This window comes from Neofelis nebulosa, chromosome 8 (assembly GCF_028018385.1).
Source record: "Neofelis nebulosa isolate mNeoNeb1 chromosome 8, mNeoNeb1.pri, whole genome shotgun sequence".
In the NCBI taxonomy this organism is placed as follows: domain Eukaryota; kingdom Metazoa; phylum Chordata; class Mammalia; order Carnivora; family Felidae; genus Neofelis; species Neofelis nebulosa.
The window spans coordinates 132,850,503-132,863,681 of NC_080789.1; the positions used below are offsets into that span (position 1 = coordinate 132,850,503).

Below are 13,179 nucleotides of genomic sequence, written 5' to 3' on the forward strand. Positions count from 1 at the left end.
ATTTTCTCCCTATAATATGGTTCAAATCTCTAGCTATTTTTAGCTTATGATAGACGGTTTTGAAAATCCCCAATGACTTTTTATTGAAATTTGCTTTCGATGCTAATTCCCCTGAAGTCCATTAGGGCCAAAAAAAAAAAAAAAAAAAAAAAAAAGTTTTTCTTCCCCTTATAAGAACTACCCAAAATCTTCGTGGAAAAGTGGCATAGCTATCTACCCACACTAAGTGGCATGTGTTCTATCTTATCTCCACTGCTGGATGTCAACTTTGACGGTACCCATAGCTCTGCCTCAATACTCTCTGGAGGCTACTAGCTATATTTGCCCTATTTCATAGGAATATGGCAAGGTCAGTGAGCAGGAGAGGTGGGAAAGACATTGGGTCCGAGGAAGAAAGGAGAGGAAGCTTAGGATTTTGTTTTGCTTCATTTTAATAACAAAGATAACTCCAGGGTGTTATCTCCAGGGTGTCTAAGGACACCTGCTCTCTCCTCCTCAGTCACCTGCCCTTCCAGCCAGTTCAACTACCCTTCCTCTGCGCCCGCACCACTGGTTCATTTCTCCCTGCTGTTCTCTCTCCTTTCATGACCCTCTTGAGTTTCTAGAAGGCTGAGACTACGTCTCATGTCGAGCACAATATATATTTGTGCCTTGACCGGTTATGATTACAATAGGACATCTTTTGGCCCCTCTTGTAGATAAAAAGTTACATTTCAATTTCATAACGCTTTAAAATTCTCTTTTCCCTGCCAATGTCTATTCCCATTGTACAGCTTAAAGCCTTAGAAAAGTGAGGCATAGGATGCTTTAGTTCAAAGACCTCATGAACTAAAAGGCAGATGAGTGAGGATATGAGGGAAGTTGTTAGAAGTCAGAAGCAAACACCACTGAGATTTTTCCTTTCTTCGTTATTTTTCTGTTGTTACTGTACAACTTCCTCAGTAGTGAAACTATGGAGCATGTACAAACCAAAGGCCATGGCAGAAATGCAGCACCAGAGGAAGACATGACTTTAAAGTGTCAGACATTCAATAGTTATACTCTCCACTTGTCAGGGAAGGAGTCTGGTTGAATCCTGAGTTTGAACCCTCCCCTGTGAGCTGTGTGTCTGTAGGCCTATTCCTTTACCTCGGTCTGCCTCAGTTTTCCATCTTTAAAATGGTAATAACACAACTACCACTAAATGTCAGATGTCTGTGAGGATTAAATGATATAAAATAAAAGAAACCACCTAGTGTAGTCCCAGGTATGGGTGGCTAATAAATTTTGGCTTTATTCCCCACTTCCAGTCATAATCCGCCCACCATCTTTGTTTAAACCTGGAACTGACAGGTGGAAAGGAAAAGAGAGAGCCGGTACTAATCCTATTGTTCTTGTAGCATCCAAGTGTCACAGACACTTCTGTTTCTGAGGCCAGCAGCCCAGGTCAGAGGCAAGGGGAAGCCTATAGCTCACGGAAAGCAGGCACTAGACATCCTGGGGCTTGAGGTAAGGTCTCCATCCCTTTTCTTCAGGTCAGTTTCCAAAGAGAAGGTCCAAATGAATCCTAATCACTACCGTCAGGAACTTAGGCCTCTTACCATCAACTCCGGGACGTTTCATGTTCAGAGCTGCTTCCTAAATCATCTCTGAATGAACACGTAAGCCATTTTACAGAGCCCAAGAGAGAGCTGGGGTCCCAGACCAAGATGTGCAAGAAGCAAGACATTTACAGATCAGGACCTCGCAGGGCCTGCAGCCCTGGCGTGGCCGGGACGGACCGCTTTCCAGGAAGGTGAGTGGCACCCGATCCGTCTCTACTGTTCCGGTTAGTTCGCACACGGGCCAGAGGCCAGCAGTACCATCCATAAGCTCAACACAGGCTTTGTACCCTTTTTACTGCTTGCAGCTGCAACCTTTCTCAAGCCAGGGATGAAAAAAGCCACGATGTTGTAGGTGTATCATTGTTATAACTTTAAACCCCAAGCTCTCCTTGACCAAGACAGCAAAGTTTGTAGAACTGAACGATTGTTCATTCAGAATTGAAAATTCAAGTTTTTATTTTTCTCTGAGGGCATGCTGGCATGCTGGCAAGTTCTGCTTTCTAAACCCCAGTGATTCGTCACGATCCTAAGCAGCCAATCATGGGTGGGTCAACTTGGAATGGAACTGAAGGTGGTGGCTCGAGCTGCCCTGGTAATCGGTGTCACTCTGGGCTGGTGTCATCTTCTCCCCACAGACACCATTTCCCGTTAACCATGATGGGCTTGACATACAAGGGAATGTGCTGACATGAGTCACAGCCCGAAAGAAAAGCTGCAGAGACGATACCTGTGCACGATAATCCCTAACGACATTGCATGAAACATTCGGAGTGTGGGGACAAAGGGTATCTCATCCCAAATCAAGGTTAAAGAGCATATTTCTGAGTTGAGTGGAGGTTCACACACACACACACACACACACACACACACACACACACAGCCTTATGGATCTGTCTAGCTTCCACGTCATTCCCATCTCTGTAGATGGCTGCCACGTGACTGGAAAGGTGCTTCAGCTCCAGCTTCAGTTCTTAATGGGCAACAACATTAAAGCCTCACATATGCCTTCCCTCCTCTGACACCCTCTTCCCAATGTCAATTAACTAAAATGCCATGAATTTCAATCCTTTCCAAAACACTGCCTTGTCTTTCCTACAGAACAAGTCACCGTGAACCAAAAAAAACAAAAAACAAAAAATGAAAAACAAACAAACACCTCCCAAAGCCCATAACCATTAGATGAAGCAATAGTTTTATGAAAGGGGAAGCCTGCCCCTCCCAACACCATCTGCCAGGAATTACCAGTATGTAGAAATAAATTCAGTGAATGCTGATAAAGATGAACCAAGGCGCTATTGCAACTGATTGGACTGTATTTGCTCCTGCTGGAAGAAGTGCAGATAAATGCAGTGGAGCTGGGCGGGGGTGGGGGGTGGGGCGCTGGGGTGGCTCAGTGGGTTAAACATCCGACTCTTGGTTTCAGCTCAGGTCATGATCTCGAGGTTTGTGAGATCAAGCCCTGCGTTAGGTTCTGTACGGACCCAGCTTGGGATTCTCTCTCTCTGCCCCTCCCCTGCTCACGTGAGCCCTGTCTCTCTCTCAAAATAAATAATAATAAATAAACATTTTAAAAATGCAACAGAGCTGGGGAGATGCCATTGAGCAAACTCCACTCTGTTAATGACTTCACAGACACCTCTACAAGAAATGAAGTTGGATATGTCTCATTCCCCCACTACCATCATTCTACCAGTTCATGACATGGTTTTCACCTGTAAATTCTGACCCCTTACCTTCAGAGCCACCATTCCCACATAACCCTACTCCCTCTGCATTTTACCTGCTTTTCATCAATCTGGGTGTTTCCAGGGCTGTGCACAATGAACTTTCCATCAGCCACATTTTCACCTAATTAACCACCCTGATGACAATAATTAGTATTGAGTTGCTCTTGGAATGACTTCCTAGGTATTCAAGCACAATCTGCACTTGCTATAAAGTTCTACATATAAATATTAATCAAATGCCCTCCTTTGTTTTTCAGCCCCAAAGGGATATTTTGCAATCATACACACTCCTATTTTTAAAAAGAAAAAAAAAAAAAAAACACAGTGAGGTGTCGTTTTAACAAATAAAAAAGAGAATTAATACATTGAGGTTACAGATCTCAGTCTGTGGTCTGCTGAACACATCCATGCGAGTATTCCCAGGGCTCATGTGTGAAGGGAGTCTGGGTAGAATCTATTGAAAGAAGCCATTTTCCCAGTTTGAGTCTTTTTCTCTTCCTTTTCCTGCGAGTCTCAGCTTAGAATTAAAATTTACTTTGACGTGTGTTTAGGTCACTATGGAGGGGGCTCATCACACACGGAGGCTAATGGAAGGATACAGATTACATATCTTCTTACTGCTGGGGAATTAGATGCAGGCAAGTTTGTCAACTTCAGGCAACCTCACACCGTCCCCAGCAGGCTAAAGGAAAAGACACCCATGTGCTGAATACTGGAATGAGGGTCTCTGAATTCTAAAAGCTGATGATGGGTCAAACCACAGGAGAAACAAAGTAAGAAAGGATTTCCCTTGTTCTTGTACCTAATTATGAACACCCAGGAATTAAAGTGAATGGATGACAGGTAAATAATTATAATATAGTCAAAAATTCAACATGGAGGTTTCCAAGTTATTTCTTTATTTCGGTGTGCCACTGACAAGCAGCTAGGGAGCACATAGGACTACTTTTCTCCCAAACCACAAAAAAATTGCTTTGCAGCCTTTGTTTGGAATAAAAATTTCCCATGAAAGCAGAATCTAGGTGTGATGGTAACAGTGGGCTTCAGATATAAAGCTTCGCCAATTACCTTTTATGAGCTCATCCTAAAAGCAATTATTGGCGTGCCCGATGGAATGAGCAGTTCAGATCCCATTGGAAGTAAGAGAACATAATAAGTATGCATTTAAAATCCACTCTATTCACAATGGATAACTTTCGAAATATTATTATACTATACAGACCCTTTTGGGGTCCACCCAGGCTCTAAATATACTGTCAACAGAAAATTTATACTTGAGAAGGCAATTTATTTAGCCTGAAACATTAATCTTACTAGTTTTGAAGTAGATATTTCATGACATTTCAACTTAAGTTCAAAAAAATTAAAATGCATGTCCAAACTCTAAAAAACAGTTACCGTTCCATACTGTGTTTTTATAAGGAATGCATTTTCTTCCTTATTTACTGAGTGTCGTTAATTTGAACCACAATACAACCCAAAAGGAAAATTTGTAACTAAATATTTTTTTTTTAATTTACCCTTTAAAGTGATTTCCCTTCCTTCTATGTTTAAAAATTAGGTCCTTAATCTTCCTTCGTAAATTTACTAATATTTTTCAATGTATTGCTCTGGCATGAACAAGTAATTAAACAAAACACTAACGTATTAGATAAGATATATTCTATGTAGAAACCAACATTAGTATGATGATTTTCAATGTAAATCAATGGCCACTGAATATTCTAGGACCAGTTCTCTTACATTACGCGTGAGAATAAAAATGGTTTCAATATTTGAGAAGTTTGAAACAGATTTTCCCGTTTTCTCTTTTTGAACTCTGTTTTCACCTTAGAAACCAATGCTTATGTTATAAAATGAAAGATTTTTGAAGACATGAGAAATGTTTGCCCTGCATAAAAATGCATCTTATGAGCACATAACCATATGTCAAAAATCAGTAGATTCCACAGAGACCTTTAACTTAACAACTTAAATAGGCTATGTAACAATAGTTTATAGGTTTGGTTAATGACCAAAATTCTAAGGGCAAAAGTTCTCACGTGTCCTTGAATTTCTAAACTCTTTATCTACCTGGATGTCAAAAGAGGAGGTAGAAGCTAGAAATGATAATTTCCTTAAACATTAGAAATATTCCCCTTAACTTCTTTTTTATGCTATGTTCCGTGAGTCCACCAAATAGACAAATTTAAAATCCCCCAGCATTAAACACTGTAGAGGCATGTCTGATAACAAGGTATTTGCCAGAATGATAATGGTGTTACAAGCAGTCTCAATCAATACATTTCTTTCTGTAGTTAACAGAGAGGTAAGCAATAAATCTCTAACTTAATCCAACCAACATAGCTGCAAAATGCAAAAAGCTTTATGAATGGTAGATATTAATTTTTTTAAAAGCACAAAACCACAAACAAGCAGTTCTAAAAGCTCTTCATTCTGTAGAGTCTATACAAACAAGATTAAAGCAGATAAAAAGGGTGTTGAGAAAGAAAAAAAAAAAAAAAAAAAAAAAGCCCCAGACATGCATTAAGCTAGTTTGACAGCTCCATTGTTCAACCGGTCCCATTGTCAGACCCAAAGATGTATTCAGTGCTACAATGTCTGCTAGCAAATAAACAAAAGACTACATTTTTCAAAGCAGGATGCCAATTCTATCATAATTCTTTCTCTGCTTCCCCAAAGGTCAGTGGTGGCTCCTCTCGGTATGTGATCGAACCCTAACACAGATGCAAGAAACAAATATTTGCTTTCAATACATAGGGACCCAGGACGCCATGCATGAACAGAGGTCTTTAAGCAGGTACACATTTTGGCAAACAGGATAAAGTGATCCAAACCTGGTAACACAGAAGGACTATTTAGGTAGGCTAAGTCCAGATTAGAGCGGTATTTGGAACGCAAGTCTAATATGGAGTCTCCTTAGCTCCTTTTTCGGTGATTATTCCATGCAGAGTGCATGATAATGAAAGAGGCTTAGACATTGCAAAGGAAAAGACAAACCAAGAGCCAGATTCAGAGCCTTTAAAATTATCCACTGGCCACTCACAAATAGCAGGGAACAAATACACGATACGCTTTCAAAAGGCAACGGGTGCAAATATAACTCGCACAGGGCAATCCTTTTCCTTTCTCTTGCTGGCTCCCTTTCTCCCAGTCCTTGGTCTCGATTTCGTTTCTCTCTCTCTCTCTCTCTCTCTCTCTCTCTCTCTCTCGATTCTTTTTTCCCCCTCTAAGATAAGGAAGCTACTTGATGCCGAGCATGATTATTGTCTCAGCCAGCTCTAGAAACTAGAAAAGCACACATTAAAAACAAAGGACACAACAACATACCTTAAAAGCAGCTCTTCATTTCTCATAGTAACAGCGGATTTGGGACAGCGCATGCTTTCTACACTGATACACTGATAGTCTCAACAAAAGCCAGTTCAGAAGTGCGCTCAAACATCAATGCCACAGTAGCTGTTCACTAATGCGCTCCCTCTCTCTCTCCCCCTCTCTCTCTCCCTCTCTCTCTTTCCCCACTCTCTTCTCTAGTCAAATTCTGAATGGTGGAGCAAAGGGGCTCCTGCAGATTCACTAAGTAGAAATAATCCTCTCTGACAAGTTATGTTGTCTAGGCATATTTTTACATTAATACACTGTGCTGCCTATAGGGGTCTTGCGTGCATTCACTCAAGCCTGCCTGGTGTTAATTCTCCTAATTACCATCTTAAAAAATTGGAAAGAAAAATAAGTGACTCGTTTACCTTTTTTTTAGACATATAATAGCAAAGCCAGTGTCACATTTTCTTTTTGCTATCCACTATCAGCACACATTGCAGACGACCACCAGAGGATTTGGATAGGTCAGTGTGTGCTAAAAAGCATTTTTTGCTTCTCTTTTCTGGGACACTGAACTCACAGTTGGATGCATCTATTCCTCTCCTCTTGTCCTCAGGAAGAGTGACAAGGTCAAGACCCTTAGCCCCACCCTGGGTCATGGATGCAGAAGACAGAGATTGGGGGACCTGGAGATATTTTAACTCTATGCACACCAGAGCTCTTGCAGACGACAGCATAATTCACCTGAAGCAGGGCATCTAAAGGAGGCAGGCAGTGCAAAGATTGTGTGGTCATGTTGAAGTCCTAGTTGATACTGGTGCATCATCCTCGAAAGACCAATTGGATGCTCTTTTCCAAAATAAGAAAAATCAGCTTCCCTACTTCATTATACTCAATGGACTCAGCATAGACAGTCAGCTGGGGAAATATGCATGATGCTTCTGTTTATTGGAATTAGAAGAATTCCGCGCAGATTAGCCAAGTAAAGCAGCAGGTGAATCGCACAGAGAGAAGACAAGATGCTATGGACAAAACAGTCAGTAGGCCAAAAGTGCAAAGTAAGACATCGTTCCTGGGTGCTCACAGGAAGCCAAGAACGCTCTCTGCTTAGACGGTACAATACAGAACGCGGCCCGAAACAGAGCTGGATCACTCAATACTGAATTCCTCACCCCCAGGCTCAAAGTACGCCCCTGTCCTCCATTAACACGGCCAGGCACCTCAGGAAGAATCCGGAGTCACAACATCTATGGGAATAATAGTGAGGTGGGGAAACAATGGCGTGCTCCATTTCCCTCCCCTTTGAGGATCTGGAAAACCACCCAGTATCTTGCTAGATCTGTGATCTCTTGGCCCACAGCCAGGGAAAAGGAGATGTTCTGTTAAGAGTTCCTCCACCTACCGCAAAATAATCTCTCTCAGTTTATCAACTGCACTGATGACAAGAAACAGCAGTGGCTGAAAGCAGTGACCCTTCCCATTTCTGAATGACAGTGAGACAACATGATGAATAACTCAGCAAAGATCAAACGATGAAATAATGCTTGTCCCTAAAATAATCACATTTCTACATTTCCTTCCTTCATTATAGCACATGGAAGTTATGGAATGAATATATAAAAATGAATTACTTTGCCAAAGAAAGCGATCACATAAAACCTATGATATTCTTTAGAAGCAAGACAAACATCATATGAACGAGTGTGGAACCAGAGAGACCTTGGAGAGAGAGAGAGAGAGTTAGTCATTCCCTAGTGATTTGTGGAGGTAGAAGGCACTTAACTTCTCCATGGCTCCCTTTGGCCCCTGCTCTTAAATGGGGGGCGGGCAACAAATGCTAATTTGTCTTAAAGCATCTGAAGATCCTATAATAAAACTGGGTGTGTTTTTTTGGTGAAAAGATGAATAAAAAGTGGAATGAGTGGCTGGACACTGGTGACAGTTTTGTCTATTAGAAAAAGGTGGGGCACCTGGGTGGCTCAGTTGCTTAAGCATCCAACTCTTGATTGCAGCTCGGGTCATAACATCATGGTTCATGAGTTTGAGCCCTGCACAGGCTCTGTGCTGAGGGCCTGGGGCCTGCTTGGGATTCTCTCTCTCTCTGCCCCTCCCTTGCTGCTCCCCTCTTTCTCAAAATAAATAAATAAACGTAAGGAAAAAAAAAGGTAAAATTATGCTGCTCAGACACAAAACTCCTTTCTTTTAAAAAACTAAAAAAAATTAATTGGAGCATAATTGACATATAATATTAGTTTCAAATATACAACATAATGATTTGATATTTGTATATACTGCCAAAGGATCATTACAGTGAGTCTAACACCCATCACCATACATAGTTACAAAATTTTGGTAATGAGAACTTTTGAGACTTATTCTCTTAGCAACTTACAAACATGCAATATAGTATTATTAACTTCAGTCACCATGCTATACATTAGATCCACATGATTTGATTTGGTAACTGACAAGTTTGTACCTGTTGACTCCCTTTACCGATTTTGCCCGCCTTCTCCTCTGTTCTCTGCATTTATGAGTTCAGATTGTTTTGTTTTTGTTTTGTTTTGTTTTGTTTTTAGATTCCATATAGAAGTGAAATCATATGGTACTTGTGTTTTTTTCTGACTTAACTACATTTAGCATAATGTCTTTAAGGTCCAACCCGGTTGTTCCAAATGGCAAAATGTTATTCTTTTAAATGCCTGTGTGTGTGTGCGCGCGCGCGTGTGTGTATTTTCTTTATCCGTTCATCCATTGATGGACACTTAGGTTGTTTCCATATCTTGGATATTGTAAATAATGCTGCAACGAACATGGGGATTCATACATCTTTTTGAGTTAGTGTTTTCATTTTCTTTGGATAAATACCCAGAAGTGGAATTGCTGAATCATATGGTAGCTCTCTTTTTAATTTTTTGAGGAACCTCCATCATTTTTTCCTCAGTGGCTGCACTAATTTACATTCCCACCAACAGTGCACAAGGGATCCCTTTTCTCCACATCCTCTCCAATACCTATTAATTATTATCTTCCTGATAATAGCCAATCTGACAGGTATGAAGTGATATTCGTTATGGTTTTGATTTGCATTTCTCTGGTGAACTGTAATGTTGAGCATCTTTTCATGTACCTGCTGGCTTTCGGTACTTCTTCTTTGGAAAAATGTCTATTCAGATCCTTTACATTTTTTTTGTTTCTTTTTAGAGAGAGAGAAAGCATGAGCAGGAGAGAGGGTCAGAGGAAGGGAGAAAGAATTTTAAGCAGGTTCCACACTCAGCGTGGAGCCCGATGTGGGGTTCGATCCCATGACCAAGGGATCACGAACTGAGCCGAAATCAAGAGTTGGACGTTCAACTGACTGAGCCAACAAGGCATCCACCTTTACCCATTTTTTAATCAGATTGGGTTTTTATTTTGCTATTGAGTTGTATGAATTCTTTTTGTATTTTGAATATTTGACCCCTTATTCAGTACTTTGCTTTTTCATTTTATTGATGGTTTCCTTTGCTGGACAGAAACTTTCTAGTTTGATGTAGTCCCACTTATTGACTTTTGCCTTTTTGCCTTTGGTTTTGGTGTTAGATTTAAAAAAAAACAATCATCACCAAGACTGATGTCAAGGAACTTAACTGCCTATGTTTTCTTCTAGGAGACTTATGGTTTCAGGTCTCACATTCACATCTTAATCCATTTTGAGTTAATTTTGGGGCATGGTATAAGATATGGGTCCAAATTCATTCTTTCGCATGTGGCTGTACAGTTTTCCAGCACCATTTTTTGAAAAGACTGTCTTTCCTCCTCTGTATATTCTTGGTTCTTTTGTCATCAATTAATTGACCATATATGTGTGGGTTTACTTCTGGGAACTCTATTCTGTTCCATTGATCTATGTGTCTGTTTTTAGGATAACACCATATTGTTTTGATTACTATAGCTTTGTAATATAGTTTGAAATCAGGAAGTGTGATGCCTCCAACTTTGGTCTTCTTTTTCAAAATTGCTATGATTATTTGGTGTCTTCTGTGGTTCCATATAAAGTTTGTTCTATTTCTGTGAAAAATTCCATTGAACTTTTGATAGGGATTTCATTGAATCTGTAGATTGGGATAGTAAGGACATTTTTATAATACTAATTCTTTGAATCCATGAGCATGGTATATCTTTCTGTTAATTTGTGTCTCCTTCAATTTTTCTCATCATTGTCTTACAGCTTCCAGTACACAATATTCATCTCCTTCATTAAATTTATTTCTTGGTAATTTATTCTTTTTGATGCAATTGTAAATGAAATTGTTTTCTTCATTTCTCTGATAGTTCATTATTAGTGTATAAAAACACAACAGATTCCTGCATATTGGTTTTGTATCCCACAATTTTACTGATTTATCCATTATGTAACAGAATTCTTGGTGGAGTCCCATGTTTTCTTTATATAATATCATGTCATCTGCAAATAGTGACAGTTTACTTCTTCCTTTCCAATTTGGATGCCTTTTATTTCTTTTTCTTGCCTAATTGCTCTAGCTAGGACTTCCCATACTATGTTGCTTGAAAGTGGGGAGAGTGGGCATCCTTGTCTTGTTCCTGATCTTACTGAAAAAGCTTTTAGCTTTTCACTGCTAAGTATGATGTTAGCTGTGGGCTTGGTATATGTGGTCTTTATCATGTTAAAGTACATTCGTTCTATACCCACTTTGTTGAATACTTGTACACAGTTTCTAATGGGGGTTAAATTATGAGGCAAGTACTAATATATGACAAGAATGCATTTGCTTATCCATAAATAGATTTTTGGCATTAGAAGCCAGTGCTGCAGTACATGGAGATATTCCTATAGGGAAATGAATTATGGATCCACAGTAGTAAGGAACGGAAGTGAATCAAACCATTAAATATTTTCTCCACTTCCTTTTTAGTCTAGGGACCTAAATAATGAGAAAGCGATGGAGGTAAGACTTTAATATTCGTCCAAACTCCACTACGATAACAGACTGAGGGGTTTCCACCTGCTAGTTGTATGTGCTGAAGTTGGGGTTATAAAGATGAGTGAATAGAAAGATGTGTTATTTCTAACATTTATATATTGTGCAGTAAGGCTTTGGCTCCAAGGCCATGGGGATTAATCTTTGTACTTCTTAATCCACCCAATAGAATAACTTTCCCAAAGCTAGTACTTAACATGTATTTGCTAAATAAAGGAATAAATTTATTTTTAACTATTGGAACTTTGGGGAAAGGACCGTTTCATCTTCAAAATTCTTTATGTAGTTTCCTTAACAAATAGGTGGCAGAAACAAACCCACCTCACTTTTTATTTTAACTCATGCATTCAGTTGGCATGGCCAACAACACTGAGAATTCCTTACATGTTGCTGTGTTTTAAATTACAGGAACTTTTTGGGGCACCTGGATGGCTCAGTCAGTTAAGCATCCAACTTCAGCTCAGGTCATGATCTCGTGGTCCATGAGTTTGAGCCCTGCGTCGGGCTCTGTGCTGACAGCTCAGAGCCTGGAGCCTGCTTCGGATTCTGTATCTCCCTCTCTCTGCCTCTCCCCCCTCCTCTCAAAAATAAATAAACGTTAAAAAAATTTAAATTACAGGACCTTTTCACATCTAGCAACTTATTCAATCCCCGTAACAATACTGTGGGGCAGGTGGAAATGGTACCATTACCTTCTCAGCTAAAAAAGTTCACATGCAGAAAGACTGAGTAGCATGCCCAGAAGGTTCAGTGATAACTGAGTGTGGGAATCCAGTCTAAACCAAACCCTGGACCCATATTCTTTCCACTGCTCTACAGTGTGATCCAGTGCTTCTGCTCTGCCCAGGGGTTCACAGCACCCCCAAGCAAGGCATGGCTTTGAAGGAGTGTTGAGTGCAACGAATCTTATTACACTTTTCTAATGCAATAGTAATAAACGTAGAGGACAGTAAATTAAAGGAAAATTGATTAAAAGATTATGTTTTGGCTACTAGTATTTACTAATTCCCTTCAAAACTCTATTTCCAATGAAGATTGAGTTGCAACTAGACAAACTAAGCACTTTGGGGGATTTTTATTTTTTGAGGTCATCTACAACAAGAGTTGATTTTTAGCAACCCTGATTACTACATTTGGTGTGTAGGGAAATTTTTTTCAAAAAGATTATAGCAGTAATTGGCCAAGGACAGCAACAAAAACGTAGTTTATCTCATTGCCTTCTGTATTCCTCTGTTTTTAATTATATAAATTAAATGTTTAGCTAATAACGCAAACTTGCGGGGGCGGGGGGAGGGGAACGGAAAAATTCCTGCAATGTGGGAATACAGGAGGGAACTGAGAATCAGCCAGACTTCTTGACCTTTCTAGATTTGAGCTTCCTAAAAATGTTTTCAAAGGTAAATTCTATGTGCATTTATTTATGTTATAGGGAACTCCTAGAATTAAAAGCTGAATTTCTAAATGCAACATTAACAACTCGCAACTTCTTTCTTCTAAACCGTATCTTTGCACTTTGAAAGTTGCATGAAAATGTTAAGTAGAAAAGAGCGTTTCGATGGAAGTGTA

The 13,179-nt window shown here is 39.8% G+C and overlaps 1 protein-coding gene across 5 annotated transcripts in view; it reads right to left on the reverse strand.

The window, feature by feature from the left end:
- The window catches only part of CELF2 (CUGBP Elav-like family member 2), an 835,088-nt gene that overhangs the window by 314,215 nt on the left and 507,694 nt on the right, over positions 1–13,179 (reverse strand). The window contains exon 1 of one of the 5 annotated variants that reach the window (XM_058682197.1): positions 6,641–6,795. The exons of 3 other annotated variants lie outside the window; for them this stretch is intronic. In XM_058682197.1, coding sequence (XP_058538180.1) covers positions 6,641–6,693 — 53 coding nt within the window. In that variant the 5' untranslated portion in view covers positions 6,694–6,795. Of the gene's footprint in view, positions 1–6,147; positions 6,167–6,640; positions 6,796–13,179 lie in introns of those variants that run through there. One more of the 5 variants, XM_058682203.1, reaches the window with a different exon arrangement.